General features: G+C 40.2%; 1 protein-coding gene across 1 annotated transcript; it reads right to left on the bottom strand.

Moving 5' to 3' along the window:
* Positions 1-6,052: 6,052 nt before the first annotated feature.
* LOC309546614 (uncharacterized protein) lies at positions 6,053-15,348 on the bottom strand (the record flags this gene model as incomplete). Its single annotated transcript, XM_082246353.1, has 3 exons — positions 15,237-15,348; positions 10,663-11,292; positions 6,053-6,072 (listed from the first exon to the last, which is right to left on the bottom strand). The coding sequence occupies exons 1-3, from the start codon at positions 15,316-15,318 to the stop codon at positions 6,053-6,055; spliced, it is 732 nt and encodes a 243-aa protein (XP_082102479.1). The 5' UTR covers positions 15,319-15,348.
* Between the last annotated feature and the right edge of the window lie 3,719 nt (positions 15,349-19,067).

The following is a 19,067-nucleotide window of genomic DNA, read 5'->3' as shown; positions in this document are numbered from 1 at the left end:
TTGAACTAGAATTAATTTTATTATTATTATTATTATTTTTTTAATGATGCAAGAATCAATGCAAGTAACTTTAAATCGGCGTGCAGCAATGTGCATTTCTGTATGTTGTGGAAGTGGATCGTCCATCGCTCGTATCCATGTGCGAAGTGCTCGGTGTCACTTCATTGGGGGGTTTCGGGGAGGAGACGCTTCTCGCACGCTGCCATAGATTTGCACTGCTCTCGATTGTTCATTGTATCTTCTCTAATTCTATGGAACAATGTACTGTACATTATACAACAATTAGGATGTGGGCATTTCAATAAAGATGTACATTTTATGGATGGCTGTGTTGGAGTCTTTAATACTGCAATAACCCAACAATTTCAACGGAAAGGTCACATGTCCAATGGTGATGGAATGGAGGAAGGAACCAACGTGTCCAGAGATCTTCAAGAGAACAAAGTTCCAGCACAACACCCCCTGCCAGAGGTAATAATGAAACGTATTTACTTACAGAGGGCTATTCTTGAATGTTTTTTAACCCGGTGACAGGGTCTCTTTAACCACTTCTGGACAGGTAGGATTTACCCCATTAACCTCTTAAGCCCCGGAGGATTTGGCTGCTCAAAGACCAGGGCCTATTTTGCGATTCGGCACTGCGTGACTTTAACGGACAATTGCGCGGTCGTGCGATGCTGTACCCAAATTAAGTTGACGTCCTTTTTTTCCCACAAACAGAGCTTTCTTTTGGTGGTATTTGATCACCTGTGCAATTTTTACTTGATGCGCTATAAACAAAAAAAGAGCGACAATTTTGAAAAAATAACAATATTTTTCACATTTTTTTATATGAAATTCCCCCAAAAAAACGTAAAAATCAAAATTTTTAACATTTTAGGCCAATTTGTTTTTTGCTACATATTTTTGGTAAAAAAAATCGCAATGCACATTTTTGGATTGCGCAAAAGTTATTGCATTTACTAACTAAGGGAAAGATTTATGTCATTTTTATTGTTTTTTTTTTAACTAGTAATGGCGGCAATCTGCGATTTTTTTTGCGGGTCTGCGACATTGCGGCGGACAGATCGGACCCTTGACTGACATTTTTGACACTTTTGGGGGTACCAGTGACATTACTGCAGTAATCAGTGCTATAAATATGCACTGTTACTTTAAAAATGACACTGGCAGGGAAGGGGTTAACTTTATTAGTGATCAAGGGGTTAAGTGTGTCCCTAGGGGCGTGATTCTAACTGTCAAGGGGCGTGGCTTGTGATGTAACCACAGAGACATACGATCCTTCATAGCAGGATCGTATGATCTCTGCAGTTACACCAGGGAGAATGACAGGCGGCTTTGTTTACATCAGCCGCCTGCTTTTCTCCCTATCCAGCGGGAGATCGTAAGTGACCGGCCAATCACTCGCGCGGGGATGTCAGGGAACGAGCGAGGGGGGGAGCGCGCCTCCGGCGGCGCGTGCTCGCCCCCAAGAGGCTCGTGGGCGAGCAACGTTCTGGTACGTCGCTTTGCCCACGAGGGGCTGACTACCGCCGTATATAGTCGTGCAGCGATCAGCGAGTGGTTAATGACCAGGCCATTTTTTGCAATACGGCACTGCGTTACTTTTACTGATAATTGTGCGGTCGTGTGACGCTGTAAACAAATACAGTCATTTGATGTCCTTTTTTTCCCAGAAATAAAGGTTTCTTTTGGTGGTATTTGATCACCTCTGCAATTTTTTTTTTTTGCGCTATAAACAAAAAAAAAAAACAACAATTTTGAAAAAAAAAATTAGCAATAAATCTGAAAAAAAAAGCAATATTTTTCACTTTCTGCTATATAACATTCCCAATAAAAAAAAAAAAAATTAAAAATCTAATTTTTCACCATTTTAGGCCAATTTGTTTTCTGCTACATATTTTTTTGTAAATTAAAAATCCAATAAGTGTATATTGGTTGATTTGCGCAAAAGTTATCGCGTCTACAAACTAGGGGAAAGATTTTTGTCATTTTTATTTATTTATTTATTTTTTTACTAGTAATTACAACCATAAGTAATTTTTAGCGGGCCTGCGACATTGCAGCAGGCAGATTGGACCCCTAACTGACATTTTTGACACTTTTGGGGGTACCAGTGACATTACTACAGTAATCAGTGCTAAAAATATGCACTGCTACTGTACTAATGACACTGGCAGGGAAGGAGTTAACACCAGGGAGGATAAAAGGGTTAAATGTGTCCCTAGGGGGTGCTTTTGAACTGTGTGGGGGATGGGCTTGCTGCTTGAACACAGAGACCTGTGTTCCTAAATAAGAGGAACACAGAGACCTGTGTTCATTACTGACAGAACATCGGTCTGCCCGTGTTTATAACAGCAGACAGCCGCTCTGTCTGCACGGGGAGCGATCGCGGTTGCCCGGCGGTCAGACCCACCCAGTGGCCAGGCTCTTCCTGTAGCCAATCGGTACATGCACCCGCCCCCCACTTGCGGCCCCGCTAAGCGGCATACATGTCATTAATTTCGCAGGACAGAGCTGACCTGCCACAGTAAAACTGGGGGCAACTGGCGGCGGCTGGTCGGCAAGTGGTTAAAGGGAACATCAAGGGTTGTATTTATCAAAAGCAGAGCTATTCGTCCTCTGAAACTGTATGTGCGAAGGGAGACAAAATTGAACGTTATTAGGAAATTTTCTCTCCAGATCGAATGGTTCAAGAAAATATCACATTATGGCCACTAGATGGAGCTGATGATCTTAGCAGATAAGTCCTAATTTTCTATAATATTAGCTCTATTTATTAGCCATAAGGCAGTATTATACTTCTGTATGAATGAATAACCTTAGACCTTGATATAAAATAGCCTAATAAAATTTTATTTTGTCCCCATTTGCATGCAGTTTCACAAGGGGAACAGCTCTGTGACTTTTAAAGCAGCTTTACTGGTACAGGGCGGCACCTCTGCACTAGATCACACACACACACACACACATATATATATACAGTATATGTGATCCAGCTTTTCCAAGTAGCAGGCGAGAATGAGTGCAGCCGCTGGGAGCTGATCGACAGGTACCGCAGACTTGATGTCCACTGTCACCTGCTGATTGGTCGGTACAGAGGCAGAACGGTGGTCCTTCAGGAGGGAAGACATGGCTCCTGTGTCTCTGCAAAGTAGAGGAATGGATCCATGTCTTCCCCTAGTAAAAGCACCTCCCATACAGTACACACAAAAACACTGGCTAGGCACACAGTTAAACCTTTGAATGCCCCTGATGTTCACCGTTTCTCTGCCAGTGTCGTTAGTACAGTGACAGTGCATATTTTTAGCTCTGATCACTGTATTAGTGTCATTGGTCCCAAGTGTCAAAAGTGTCAGAATGTATGTCGCAATATCACAGTCCTGCTATAAGTCACTAATCACCACAATTACTAGTATAAAAAAAACAATATCTCATGGTTTGTAGACGCTGAAACGTTTGCGCAAACCAATAAATATACGCTTATTGGGATTTTTTTTTACCAAAAATATGTAGCAGAATACATATTGGCCTAAATTGATGAAGACATTCGATTTTTTTTAAGTTTATTATTGGCTATTTTAAGCAGAAGGTAAAAAATGTTGTTGATTTTTTTCAAAATTGGCATTTTATTTTTGTTTAAAGTAAAAAAAATTAAAACCTCACAGGTGATCAAATACCACCTAAAGAAAGCTCTATTTGTGGGAAAAAAAAAAAGGATATAAATTTTATTTGGGTGCAGTTTTGCAGGACCGAGCTAAAGTGAAGCAGTGCGATATCACAAAAAATGGCGTGGTCATGAAGGGTGTCACTCCTATGCTTGTATACTTCTCTGTCCAACTATTGTAATAATTTATATGTATGGCCACATTACGCTATTTTGTGTATGTCTTTTAATCTTTGCATTAATAAAGGTTATATTTTTTGAATACTACTTTCTGACCACTGTCAAGTGCCTATACCAGTGATGGCAAACCTTGGCACCCCAGATGTTTTGGAACTACATTTTCCATGTTGCTCATGCACTCTGCAGTGTAGTTGAGGATCATGGGAAATGTAGTTCCAAAACATTTGGGGTGCCAAAGTTCGCCATTACTGGCCCATACAGTCCCAACCCCAGAGGGTCAATTTTGTTCTTTGTATACCAGGGATGATGGCCACCTACAACGCCTAGCCATATATATCTGTAATTTGGTCATGAAGGGGGGTAAATCGTCCAGGAAGTGAAGTGGTTAATAGATATACCCAAAGTGTTTTTGTGTCATTTTACCTTTTTCTTCAATGTTTAAAGATCAATTTTTAGTGTCAGATGATAAATAATGTTATAACATAATGTCTGTCTTCATCTTACTTTCTCTCCAGAAGGTTGATGACATCTTTATTTGGGCATCATCCATGGTCAGCATTTTCTTCTTGGATTTATATTCATCCTGGTTGTATTACGCAAAATAGTCACTGCTGTAGCCTCTCACCTTGTGATTTGCTACAAAGTTACAATGTACAGTCTGGTTACTGGGAGAGATGATTATGATGAAGCCCCAACAGGGGGCAAATCACATCAAATGGAAGACATGGGTGGAATGTCTCTGTAAAATCTTTGAACAATAAAGTTTTACAGGCGGAATGAAAGCAGTGATCAGTTGTATTGAGTGATGTTGGGTACATGTGAATGAAATTGGGGGAGAGAAGACTGAGGAAATGCTTCCTCCTGTCTGCAGCAGACTGATGACATATTTTAACCAGATTCCTCCCAGTGTTATTTACACAGGCTGGTAGGTCAACTTTGAAGTAGAACTAAAATCAAAAAAATGTTTTTGAGGATAAAATAAAGGAGGGCTATAACCCCCAGTCCCCTATTTTTTTTTTTTTTTTAGCCTGTTGTGTCCCATTGGGGTAATTTCCCTTTACTTCCTGACCCATAACTAAAACAGGAAGTGGGAGGAAATCCTGCAAATTAAGCAAATCCCTTGTGGACCCCCAGGAAGAGTGCCCATTGGAAGTTTTTCCCTCTATTACTGTTCTGGGTACACCCAAAAATTGGGATTTTCTTTCACTTTCACTTACGGTATATAGAGAGGATGAATCTCCCTAATAGGGGCACAGACAGCAATCAAAACATGACTGGGATTCTAACCACCCCCAATACCCATCCACTCTATTCAAAACTAAATTAAACAAGTATTTAGTTATATTTTAATTGCTATAAGCTCAAGTTCAAATTACACAAAAAGCTAAAAATTACTTGGCCCCTTTTCTCTCCCTACCTGTTTCATACAGCTTCATACACACTTTTATTTACAGAAAGACAATCTGAATACAAACATTCTCTGCTCAGAAAATCTATAGTGCTCATGAATCCTGTATCCTGGGTGCACCCTGCATGAAATGTATCACACATTAGTTTATACGTGCATAATCATTTAGATAATAAAATGAAAATGGACCCCAAATTATATATTTCCCATTTCCTTTGGATTTCCAGCCTAAAAGGTAAGTGCCCTACTGAATTCAATTTTTCAAGATAAATTAAATCACCCATAGCTGTTCTAAAACTGAATAAATGGCTCATTTCACATTGACATTACCACGTGTATTATGGGCTTTACTGTGGACTATTTTCATCAACTGTGTTGAAATATCACAATGGTTCCTTTTATTCTTCTTGTGTTCTTATCTCCAGGTCAGAACTCCTTTGGTAATTTCTTTAATTGGGAGACGTATGATTTGCACCCATGGCTGTACCTTTTTTTTCTGTGTACCACTAGCCCACTCACACACACTCAGCATTAAAATTAAATATCTATTGAAATTTAAAAAAACAAGAACATTGTTTGTGCATAATTATCTCATTTATTGTATGTGTTTTTATAAGATCTAGAATTCTGAACTGATAAAAATAATGCATAAAATAGCTTTACTAATGACATTTAAGTTGACAATATGTAGAAACTGCAATGGTTGAGTTCAGAAATCAGCAAACTGTCAAGATTGTCAGGCAGATGAATCTATGGAAACTTGATTTTCAACAGCATTCCATTCATTTTTGCATTTTTCAGATTTCTGTTTCACAAACTGTAAGAAAAAAATAATATTAATTTAAATTGAAAACCTGAAATGCAGCATTGCTCTTCTTTACAAGTAACTAATAGCCTTGATTCATACAAAAATAAGGTATTTCTAAACTCAAGAACAAACATATATTGCTTTCCAGTCCTTAAATGTGGGGGTGCATTATTTTTCTTTCTTCATGATAAGTACATTTTCTACAAGTACAGAAAAATACCTGTTGATCCTGCCAGAAATCCAGCAGCCATGTAACTTCCTGTGCACTGAACTGATATCTTGAACAATGTTATCAGCCATCCCATTTTTTGTTTTGTGAACTACATAACACTTGCCACAAGGCAATGAAGAACATGATATGCTTGTAGTCCAAATCAAAGGAGCAGTCTAACAATATTGCAACTCCACAGATACAGTACAGGGAGTGAGGGTTGTCATCCTAGGACATGAAGTATGTTAGTAGCAGGATTACCAGGTGAAATAAAACCAGGTGAAAAAGAAAAATAAAGCCTGAAAGAAAGTAAATGAATGGTGCCACAACACATAAGGACTGGTAAAACGTCATTTTTGTTTTTGGGTTAATAAAATGTCAAAACAGAGTGCACATATACACATTAAACCACAACCACACATTCCCCAAACCCCTTCCAACCCACATATCTTCAATTATACCAAAACTATTCAAGATATAGACTTCAAGTATATGTCTGGTAGAAATTGGCTAGCGTCAGCACAGCTACCGAGCACTTGAATAGACAGCAAATAATAGCGACAAGGTAGGTTTTATCTTCCAAAAAAATTAGAGTGTATCATCTGAAAGACAATAGCCACAAAAAGGTTTTAGTGGCTCGAACAGTAGTTAAGCAGCTTAATTAGACCACAACATAAAAGGGAGAGATAAAGGCTGAACACATCTGGAGTATTCTGTCCAGTTTTGGTCGCCAGTCCTCAGAAGGAATGTGCTTGATTTATTCTCCCTGGAGAAGAGACACCTGAGAGGGGACTTGATAGCAATTTACAAATACCTCAATGGTGATCTCAGCATAGAAAAAAAGCTATTCAGTCGCAAGGATTGCATGAGGACACGAGGCCATACAATGCGATTAGAGAAGTGTTTTAACCTCAAGCTACGCAGGAGGTTCTTTACTGTTAGGGATACAAGATTGTGGAATTCTCTACCACAAAAGGTAGTTACTGCGGGAAGTATGGCTACTTTTAAAAGACTCTTGGACGTACATCTCAAGGATCAGAACATTAAGGGGTATGAGAGATGAATACAGCCACACACACCCAAACAGGTTGAACTGGATTGACTATTGTCTTTTTTCAACCTCAACTACTATGTAACTATGTAAAGGCAGTTAAATATTGAAAAAAAAAATGAGAGGGTATTATTTGAGAGACAATAGCCAATACTGTACAGTAGCTGGACAGTATGTGTACAGCTTGATTAGGCCACAACGGAAGAGAGATAGTAAAGATTTATCTTTAAATACACATTACAGTGTCTTATTTCAGAGATATTAGCCACACATATTGTACAGTGGCTGAAGAATTTGTAACCAACTTGGTTAGGCCGCTATGTAAGGGGGAAGGACGAGGGAGGTTTTTATCCTGAAATAAAAATAAAGTGTAATATTTCAGAGACAATACTCGCACATATGCAACAACTGCACAGTGTGTAAGCAGTGTCTTTAGGCTGCAATGTAAGTTGTCAAGACGAGGCTGGGTTGTTTCCTAAAATAAAATTAGAGTGTAATATTTAATAGAAAAAAGTCACACATATAATAAAGGACAATATGTGAGAAGCGTCTTTAAGCTACAAGATAAGAGAGAGATGAGGCAGGTTTTATCCTGAAATAAAACATAGGGTATTATTTCAGAGATATTAGCTACACACATTCAACAGTAGCTGAAGAGTATGTAAGCATCTTGGTTTGACCGCAATGTAAGAGAAAAAGATAAGGCAGGTTTTTATCCGGAAATAAAAATGAGAGTGTACTTTTTTAGACGACAATAGCCACAAATTTTGCACAGTGGCTGGACTATATGAAAGTAGCTTGGTTAGGCCACAGGCAAAGTGGGTCAGTTTTTATCTTGAAATAAACATTGGAGAGTATTATCTGAAAAACAATAGCCGAAAATATTTTTGAGTGCTAATGCACTGGAATAGGCTGAAACATGGAGACACAAAGTTTTATTTAAACTGCAGCCAACATTACAAATTTTGCAGCTGAGGCCCAGCTGCAGAAACATTATATGTGGCACTGACACAAAAGAGATGGCAGGAGCTGGTAAAAGTGGAATTTGCCTTTTTTTGGGAGGGGCCAACAATGTAGTCAGTAGCATTAGCAACAGACGTTTCTTAATCATTGATAAGTAGTTGTGGTTGATTTTTATTGAAGTGAGTTAGTCAACAATGTCAAGGGACAGGCAGAAGTAAGAAAACCACCTTTTGCAGTGTTGGTCCTCCCAGACATCACACTGGCTACAGGACAAGCTAGAAGCCCCAATACATACTGTGTAAGCTTCAGGCAATGGTCAAGTCTAGACACTAGACAATAGTTCATTGTACCTTCACTTTGAAGAGTGTCTGCATCAGCTCAACCGCAGTTTGTCTGTAATCCTATGGTTAAGGTGCTTTCGGTGAGTGCCCCCTGCAACCAGGCCTGCCTGCTGCAGTTTATAAAAACATACTAAAGCTGCAAGAACAAAATGTCCTCCTTCTGTTCTCTGCCTAATGTCTCCTCCTTCTATATTCCTAGACCTTTTTCTCCCCATCCTCAACATGTGATTTGAGGAATTTTTGCCCGTTCATAAGCAGCAAGTGACTGATGGTGTGCTAAAATAATTCAGCTGAAACCCCCATGTCAGTTTACATGGCTATGGCACGATTAGTAGAAGAGGATGAGGTAGAAAAGGGGACATTTGCAGTGGGTGCAAACAACTGGATACTCTGTGGCTTGGAAGAGAACAAAGAGGAAGGCTTTGTGAGCCACTCAACTAACTCCTCCACATGTTCCAGCACTATAGCATGGACTTCCTCTGAAAGAAAAGGCAGAAGTGTTTTGCCTCTTAACCATGTGGCGTACCACTGTTTTGTTCCAAAGAACCCCTCTACTACTTCTGCATGCAGAACCTATGCCTCTCCCTTTTTGCCTGTCTGACATTTTGAATAAAGGGGATTAGCTATGGCATAGGGGGAACATGGATGTGATCCTTTGGTACTACAGAGACAGATGCTGATTGGACACTATCCATACAGATGTTTTTGTACACTGCTATATGCCTGTGACAACAGTTTGGTTGCACTGGTAAACTCTGACAGATGTTGAATGGACAGACACAACTACTACCACTACAGATGTTTTTGGGCACAGGTATACTGTGACAGATGTTGTTGGGGCACTAGTAGTAGGCCTGACCTAAAGACAAAATGTTTAGAAAGGAAGAATGACCATCATTTTTTTCATCAGCAGAAATATGATATACACATTTCGATTTTGTTTTCAAATTGATTTGAATTGTAAGGATTTGAATATTGAATTCAGGTTGGGTAGCCCTTGTACAATGCACATATATGTTTCATTTAAGCATCAGAACGAACACGGGACACTTCTTTCCTGCCTGGTCCAGTTTTCAGCTTTTACATCAAATGTTGCTGGGACACTAGTATTATAGATGTTTTTGGGCACGGGTACACTGACAGATGTTTTTGTGCACTGACAGATGTTGATGAGACACACACACAGTATGTGGTGATGTGCTGCTAACAAAGGGCAGTTTTGCCTGTATCAATAACAAGTTCATGCTGCTGACCCAAAAATAAAAAGTGGTTCAACAAAAATAAAGTGAGAAAACCCCCCAAAAAAAAACAAAAATGACTGCAGAGTAGGGGACCCAGCAGCAACACAGCTACTGAAGGTGTTGCTGACTCACAAAAAGGTTGCCTTAGAAAGGGCTTTTGGGTCTATGCGCTCCAAACATATGAGATTACGCATTGATATGCAGTCCACCACAATGTATTTCACAGTAATAAATGATAATATAGCATTGTATAGCAGTAACTAACTCTCCCTGATCACACATTATCAGCTCTCTCTCTCCATTCCAACACACATTGACATGTGGCTCCTGAGAACCTTGCCTGGTGGCATATAAGAAAATCCTGATTATTGACCTTTCTAAGCCACCTGCCCACAGTTTAAAAGCCAGGAAGCATATTATTAGTAGCTAATTGCTATGGTGGTGAACAACCGCATTAGTTTGGGGTTTTAGCAAACTGCAACTGAGTTGGGTTCACCGAAAAAACCCATGCCTGACCCGAACCTGCAGTAATGCCAGGTACACACCCACTTTAATCGACTCAAAGATCAGAGGAGTTGTAAGAGGCTCCTATGGGTCAGGTTAAATAACCCCCTGGATAAGAGGAATTCAGCCTGCATATTACCTGTATAGCAAATATTACTCCTCCTTTTTTCCATTTATATTTTCAAATCAATAGTTGATACAATTTTTTTTTAAGATGAAAATTTTCATTTTGCAGTAAGTTTTACCTTTTACTTAACAACCGACTTATTGTTTATTTACATAACTTACCTTCTTCTTCCTCATCTGATTGAGACTCTTGGGAATTTTCTTCTGCTTGCTGTGGTTCCTGCTCTTCTTGTGACTCTTGCTCTTGCTGTGGCTCTTGCTGTGGCTCTTGCTGTGGCTCTTGCTGTGGCTCCTGCTGTGGCTCTTCCTGTGACTCTTCCTGTGACTCTTGCTGTGGCTCTTCCTGTGGCTCTTGCTGTGGCTCTTCCTGTGACTCTTCCTGGGACTCTTGCTGTGGCTCTTGCTGTGGCTCTTCCTCTGGCTCCTGCTGTGGCTCTTCCTGTGGCTCTTGCTGTGGCTCTTGCTCTTCCTGTGACTCTTCCTGTGACTCTTGCTGTGACTCTTGCTGTGGCTCTTGCTGTGGCTCTTCCTCTGGCTCCTGCTGTGGCTCTTCCTGTGGCTCTTGCTGTGGCTCTTCCTGTGGCTCTTGCTGTGGCTCTTGCTGTGGCTCTTCCTGTGGTTCCTGCACTTCTTCTACAGGTTTTTCTGGGACTATTAGTGCTGGATTTTTATAGCACCAAATTACTCCTGGAACGCTGGAGTCAAAGCAACATCCTTTTTGTATGCACTCATCTCTAGGGATGCCTCCAAAGCCACAGTCAGTGCGCTGCTTTGGTTTCAAGGTGCATTCCGCTATAAAAAAAAAAAAAAGTGAGATTATTTTAAACAATAAAATACATTCTCAAACTGAATCTAAATCATAGCAATGTACTTTAACATGTACAGTGGGGTTGCTGCAATAGAGCTAAAATGAAAAGTCATCTCATATAAAACAACAATAATTTACATGTGGACATGTGGGATGTGTGTAGTATGTCCTATCCTTCTGACCCTCTGCTCCCCCTTCCCCCTCCACACTCTCCAGCAATTCCCAACTGTCAAAATGATAAGTACAGAGGCTGTAATAGCTGCTGCTGTTAAAAAACAGACTACCTTACACCGTGTTTATAAACATTGTTCAGATGGCAGATAGAGATACAAAACACAAATATTTTATTCATCTGCAGACAAAAGGAACACGCTTAAATATACATGTATTGTCAATCAAAGACAAGTTAAAAAAAAATCATTTTTTAATACATTTTTTTTCCAAATAAACCCTTATTTTACCTTAATCAATGGTAAAAATTCCTTGTTACCCTTTTCCTCTAAACTATTATTTTCTTGTTGATTCTTTTTATTACCCCTAAATATTTAAGCTTTTTTTATTTGTTATGTTCATTAATTATTTTTTTGGTGTTGCATTAAAAAAAAAAAACACAACATTGGAGAAAAAGGGCCTTAATTTATTTTGTAAATAACTTTGCAATGCTTTGTATCAGAATCATAATTGTGGTGTCAATTAAAAATGGACTAATAAGAAAAAAAAAAAAAAAAAAAAATATATATATATATATATATATATATATATATATATATATATATATGTGCAGTATATATATATATATATATATATATATATATATATATATATGCAGTATATATATATATATATATATATATATATATATATATATATATATGCAGTATATATATATATATATATATATATATATATATATATATATGCAGTATATATATATATATATATATATATATATATATATATATATATATACAATATATCTATCTATCTATCTCCGCAAATGCGTCGCCTTGGCAACCCCCCCGCACCCAGAAGTACACACCACGGATAGCCGCGCAGACTCACGCAGACCATTGGAAGTACTGACAGCCATCGGATACATCCATGCCAGCCGCAGCCGCCGATGCCATCATGATCTGTCCCTAGATAGATATGCGATACAGTGCCATACATACTTCAACACATATCTGATTGTGAGCACCTGTATACCTTGTTCAATAAATTGCTTGATGTGCTACACTTAGATGGCGCTTGTGTTTCCCCTCTTATGTAAACAAGGCAGATCTCAGTTCTGTCAGTAGGGAAGGTAGAGATCCTGTGTTTTTGGTAAGCAAAAACAGGGACCTCTGCCTTCTCACAGCAAAAGCACATCCCCCACAGTTAGTAATCACTCCCTAGGAACACATTTCACCCTTTGACCGCCCCTGATTTTAACCCCTTTCCTGCTAGTGTCATTAGTACAGTGACAGTGCATATTATTAGCACTGATCATGGTATTGGTGTAACTGGTTTCCCAAAAAAAGTGTCACTTAGGTGTTAATTTACTAAAACTGGAGAGTGCAAAATCTGGTGCAGTTGTGCAAGGTAGCCAATCAGCTTTGAATTTCAGCTTTTTAAATTAAGTTTTGACACGAAAACCATTCGTTTCCATACATAGCTGCACCACATTTTGCACTCTCCAGTTTTAGTAAATCAACCCCTAGGTGTCCCATTTGTCCGCCGCAATTTCGCAGTCCTGCTATAAGTCGCTGATCGCCACCATTGCTAGCAACAATAAATACATAAATTTAAATTCCATAAAATCCCATAGTTTGTAAACACTAGAGCTTATGCGCAAAACAATCAAGATACGCTTATGGGAATTTTTTTTATACCAAAAATATGTAAAAAAATACATATTGGCCTAAATTGATGAAAAAAAATATTTTTTTCCATTTTTTATTGTATATGTTTCATAGCAAAAAGTAAGAAATATTGTTTTTATTTTTCAAAATTGTTGTTTTTTTTGTTTTTTTTTTTTTATAAAAATTTTAAAAATTTAAAAATACGCAGAGGTGATCAAATATTACCAAAAGAAAGCTCTATTTGTGGGAAAAATAGGAAATAAATGGTATTTAGGTACAGTGTCGCATGACTGCGCAATTGTCAGTTAAAGTAACTCGGTGCCGTATTGCAAAAAATGGCCTGGTCACGAAGGGGGGAAATCTTCCGAAGGACAAGTGGTTAAGGAAGTACACAGCGTAAAATGGCACAATGAGGGTGCAGAAAAGAGAAGACAGAATTGCAGAAACATAAGAAATACGCAGCTATTACAACAAGGCATACAAGAAGAGGTAGATTGCAAGAGCGGACCAGTGGCTCCTCGCATGCAGCGGGAAGCAGGTTTACATATCAAGCCAATGGCCATGAAGAGGGGTAAACCTCCCAGAAATAGTTAGTTCCCCCTGAGGGCTAGGGAAATTCCTTTCAACTATTCTGGACCTGTTAAGGTGCCAAAAAACGGCTGCTCATTAGCCTTGTACCGTATATACTCCAGTATAAGCCGACTTTTTCAAACATGCTGAAAAAGCCCCCCTCGGCTTATACTCAAGTCACGGTCCCACTTACCTTTTCCCCAGTCAGTGTGTATGCGCCGCCGTCGCTCGGGAAAGTCCATACACATTCGGCTATTCCCGGGCAGACGGCGCATGCGCATTGACGTGTTGGCGACGGGCAGCGCCATTTTTAAATGTAAGGTGGAAAGGTAAGTGCGACTCCTCCGCAGCCCCTGCATCTCCTCAGGAGATGCAGTGCTGCGGGCATGGTACAGGAGATTCTCCTGTACCATGCCCCCAGCACTGCATCTCCTGTACCATGCCTGTACCATCTGTGCCATGCCTGTATCTACTGTGCCATGCCTGTACCATCTACTGTGCCATGCCTGTACCTACTGTGCCATGCCTGTACCATCTACTGTGCCATGCCTGTACCTACTCTGCCATGCCTGTACCATCTCCTGTGCCATGCCTGTACCATCTCCTGTACCATCTCCTGTACCATCTCCTCTACCATTTCCTTTACCATGCCTGAACCATCTCCTGTACCATCTCCTGTGCAATGCCTGTACCATCTCCTGTACCATGCCTGTACCATCTCCTGTACCATGCCTGAACCATCTCCTGTGCCATGCCTGTACCATCTCCTGTACCATGCATGAACAATCTCCTGTACCATGCCTGTACCATCTCCTGTACCATGCCCACAGCCCTGCATCTCCTGTACCATGTCCGAAGCCCCTGCACCGTGCCCGCAGCCCCTGTTTTTGGGTCTCGTGGTGGTCCGATTGGGTTCAGTAGCTGCTGCATTTCCCACCCTAGGATTATACTCAAGTCAATACGTTTTCCCAGTTTTTTTGTGGTAAAATTAGGTGCCTCGGCTTATATTCGGGTTGGCTTAAACTCGAGTATATATGGTAAATTTCCACAGAAAGAAAAAAAAAAACAGCAAAACAATGTACAATAAAAACAAATAAAGCAACACAAATAGTCAAAAACATAAAAAAGCAACATACAAAAAAAAAATAGAATAAATTAAATAAACAACCCTAATTTGTCTAAGCCCCCGTTCACATAGGGGCGACGCTACTTCGGAGCGGCCGCCACGGACTTCATAACATTGAAGTCTATGGCTGTCGCCTCCGGGTCGCCCCAAAGAAGCTCCGGACCCTTTTTCTAGGTCGGAGCGACTTGTGTCGCTCCTATTAGAACGGGTCCGCAGCTTCCCTATGGGAGGCGACCTGCGGCGACCTTTGGGGCGACCAGGTCACCTCACAGGTCGCCCTAGTGTGAACCGGCACTAAATCATTCCACTTGCCCCTAACGTCCAATATTTTCCCAACAACACTATAAAAGGATCTCCCCTGTGTTATCGCAAAGAAGTCCCATATACTCACACTGCACGGGGTTTGATGCGATCTGTGACACCTGGAGAAGAACCAAGGTAAGGCTCAGAATTACGGCCCCATGAAAAGCCATTTTTTTATCCGTGCCTCAGTAGCTCAGAATACAATTCCTCTGCTCGTCCTGCACTGTCATTTTATAAACGGCCAAAGTTTTGTCTTCATACAAAAGGCTGTTTACCTAGGGAGCTGTTATTTCTCCTTATAATCCGCATTATTTGGTCTCAGGGAAGGAGACTAAACATGAGTTTTCCCAGCAGATTATTGGATTTAGGAGTGTTAACTCATCTTTTACTGACATACTCTGGAATATATTAAATGAGAAATGTTTAGAGTTCTATATGCTTTTTATTTATTACGTTCAATACGTTTTTTTATACTTAGTTATGTATAAAGTATTAAAGCGGAGTTCCAGCCATTTACTCACCTGTCCAACGGTCCAGCGATGCGGCCGCCGGAAGCCTCGATCCTCTCCCTCGGCGCCGGCATCACTGCTGTGGGCACCCGGCTGTTACAGTTTGCGGCTTCACAGCCGGGTACCCACTGCGCATGCGCGAGTCGCGCTGCGCGCCGTGATTGGCCGGCAATCTTCTGGGACCTCTGACGTGTCCCAGAAGATTGCAGGGAGGGAGGGGGAGAGGAGAACTTCCGCTCAGGGCGCCGCGGCGCTCCGAGCGGAAGTGGGAGCGGGTACCTGTCAAAACTAGGTACCCGCTCCCCCCCCCAAAAAATGACATGCCAAATGTGGCATGTCGGGGGGTCAGGACTCCCTAAAGCGGAAGTTCCACTTTTGGGTGGAACTCCGCTTTAAATTATCAATAATTCATTTTTTAAATTTCTAGCCAACAGATGGCGCTCCAGGCCTCTTTTCACGTGTTTGACAGGCTTATATTATCCTAAGGCAGGGGTCTTCAAACTACGGCCCTCCAGTTGTTTAGGAACTACAATTCCCATCATGCCTAGTCATGTCTGTAAATGTCAGAGTTTTACAATGCCTCATGGGATGTGTAGTTCCGCAACAGCTGGAGGGCTGTAGTTTGAGGATCCCTGTCCTAAGACCTCATGCACACCAAGAATACCAAGGATCAGATGGTCCCCGGCAGTCTCTTTGACTCTTGGAGGCCCGGGCGCAACGGTATGACGTCATGCCCGGCATGGCAGTTGTAAATACTGCTGTGATGTCGGCTGGATAGCCAAGATCGTTTTTTTGTTTTTTTTTTGTTAGCCTAGGCTAGGCTTTCTAACCTGTAGGAGAGATCTGAGGTCATAAAGAGGACCTGTCATACACTATTCCTATTACAAGAGATGTTTACATTTCTTGTAATATGAATAAAAGTGATACAAAAATATATAAATAAAGGTAAGGTGTAACAATAAAAAAATAAACAATAAAAAAAAAAATTGAAATGCTCCCGTGTGCTTGCATGCAGAAGTGAAAGCATACGTACGTCGCGCCCATATATGTAAACCGCGTTCAATCCGCACATGTGAGGTATCGCCGTGTACGCTAGTGTGAGAGCAACAATTCTAGCCCACTCTGTAACTCTAAACAGGTACCCTGTAAAATGTTTTAAAACTTTGCCTATGCAGATTATAAAGTACCAAAGTGTGGTGCCATTCCACGAGCGTGTGCATTTATGAAGTGTGACATGTTAGGTATCTTTTTACTCAGCGTAACATCATCTTTCACATTATACAAAAAAATTGGGCTAACTTTTTTTCTTTTAGTTCATCAGTTTTTTTTTCCCCCAAAAAAGCATTTGAAAAATTGCTGTGCAAATGCTGTATGACATAAAAAGTTGCAATGACTGCCATTTTATTCTCTAGGGTCTCTGCTAAAAAAATAAATAAATAATGTTTGGGGGTTCTGAGTAATTTTTTTAGCAAAAAAAATGATGATTTTTACATGTAGTGCCAGAATTGGCCTGCATGGAAGTGGTTAAGGGTGGAGGGATTTTTAGGCCCCTTTCACACATACGGTCCGTTCGGTTCATCAGTAGGGATGATCGAACTTTTAAAAAAGTTCGGTTCGACCAGAACACCCGAACTTCCCGAAAGTTCGGCCCGGATTTCAGAACCCCATTGAAATCAATGAGACCCGAACTTTGGTAATCAAAAAACACAATTTTGAAGCCCTAAAACCCAATAAATGCCCCTAAAAAGTTCCCAGGGTTCTGGGTCATGCCCCAGGGACTATTAATCACACAAAAAAAAGTTCTTAAAAATTGTCATTTTTGATAGAGAGCCAATTATTGAAAAAATTCTTGAAAAAAAACAAAAAGAGATTTCTTTGGATTTAGTGTCTGGGGGGTCTAAAAGGTGTACCTGTGAAGTTTCAGCTCTGTGGCATGTCCAGAACCAGAAAAAAAAAGTTTGTTTGTATTAGAATTGCAATAGAACAGGGATATGGCTCCACTATTTTCACACCTTGCCGGTTTTGTAGCTGGCGTTTTTTTGGGCATTTTTTGGGGGTCTTTGGAGGCAGGCATAACATCAGAGCTTCTGTGTAGGGGTATATATACACACACATGTATGTATATATACACATACACATATATAGGTGTGAAAGTAGCAGAAACCTATGCTTGCGCTAATGAAATAATTAACACCCATATGGCTTCTCTGCTATAACACCTATATGTGTGTATGTGTATAAATACATATAAGTGTGTGTGTGTATATACCCCTATACAGAATTTCAGATGTTTTGCCTGCCTCCAAAGACCCCCAAAAAATGCCCCAAAAAAATCGCCTGCTGCAAAAACACACCTGGGCGTTTTTGTAGCTGGCGTTTTTTTGGGCATTTTTTGGGCATCTTTGGAGGCAGGCATAACATCTGTACTTCTGTGTAGGGGTATATATACACACACACATGTATGTATATATACACATACACATATATAGGTGTGAAAGTAGCAGAAACCTATGCTTGCGCTAATGAAATAATTAACACCCATATGGCTTCTCTGCTATAACACCTATATGTGTGTATGTGCAGTGGCGGTTCTACATTAAATTGCTCCCCGGGTGAGACTCCCTCCCGGCGCCCCCCCCCCCCCCCCCCAAAAAAATAACATGACAAAACTTCACATTTTGTACACACCACACGTTTTATTGTAGTAATACTATGTCATTCCGTAACAGACTAATTTTTGCAAAAAAAATAAATAAATAAATAAACTGCTCATAACTTAAATATACTCTGTACAAACCAATATTATTTAAGAAAAAATATTTTAAATTATTAAGAATAATATACAAATAAAATATAGAATAAATCACACTAAAGAAAATTAAATTATTTCACTGCAGAACAGAAAACACAAACTGAAACTAAAATCTGACATTTCTGGCCTTTCTAGATGCAAAGTCATCAATAATGGCATCATATGAGATATGCTCCCCTACTGAATGATTAATGCTTATGACAGCAAGGCCAGTGAGCCGTTCCTGAGACATGGTTGACCTCAGGTATGTCTTGATTAACTTCAGTTTGGAAAAGCTCCTCTCTGCTTGAGCCACAGTCACTGGCAGGGTAAGTGCAATCCTGAGAGCAGTCCAAAAGTTGGGGTAGATCTCAGATAGATCCTTATCGTGCATGAAAGTGATAAGCTCAAGGAGGCTCATGGTTTTTGATGGCAGGTGAGGGAAGTTCTTGATTTCCTGCAAAAGCTCTCTACTGTCCAAATCAGAATGCCCTTCGAAGTGCAGTGTGGTACCTAGTGCATTGCACTGCTCTGCCAGCTCCTCGTCTGCAAGACTAGGGAAATTTGTCAAAACCCCAAATTTTTTTTCCACATTTTCCAATGTGGTAAATCTCTCCGC

This window comes from Pelophylax lessonae (genome assembly GCF_965119305.1).
Source record: "Pelophylax lessonae genome assembly, chromosome: 2".
Taxonomy (NCBI): Eukaryota; Metazoa; Chordata; class Amphibia; order Anura; family Ranidae; genus Pelophylax; species Pelophylax lessonae.
The sequence above is the reverse complement of the archived record's forward strand: the minus strand, read 5'-3'. Positions and strand labels throughout refer to the sequence as shown.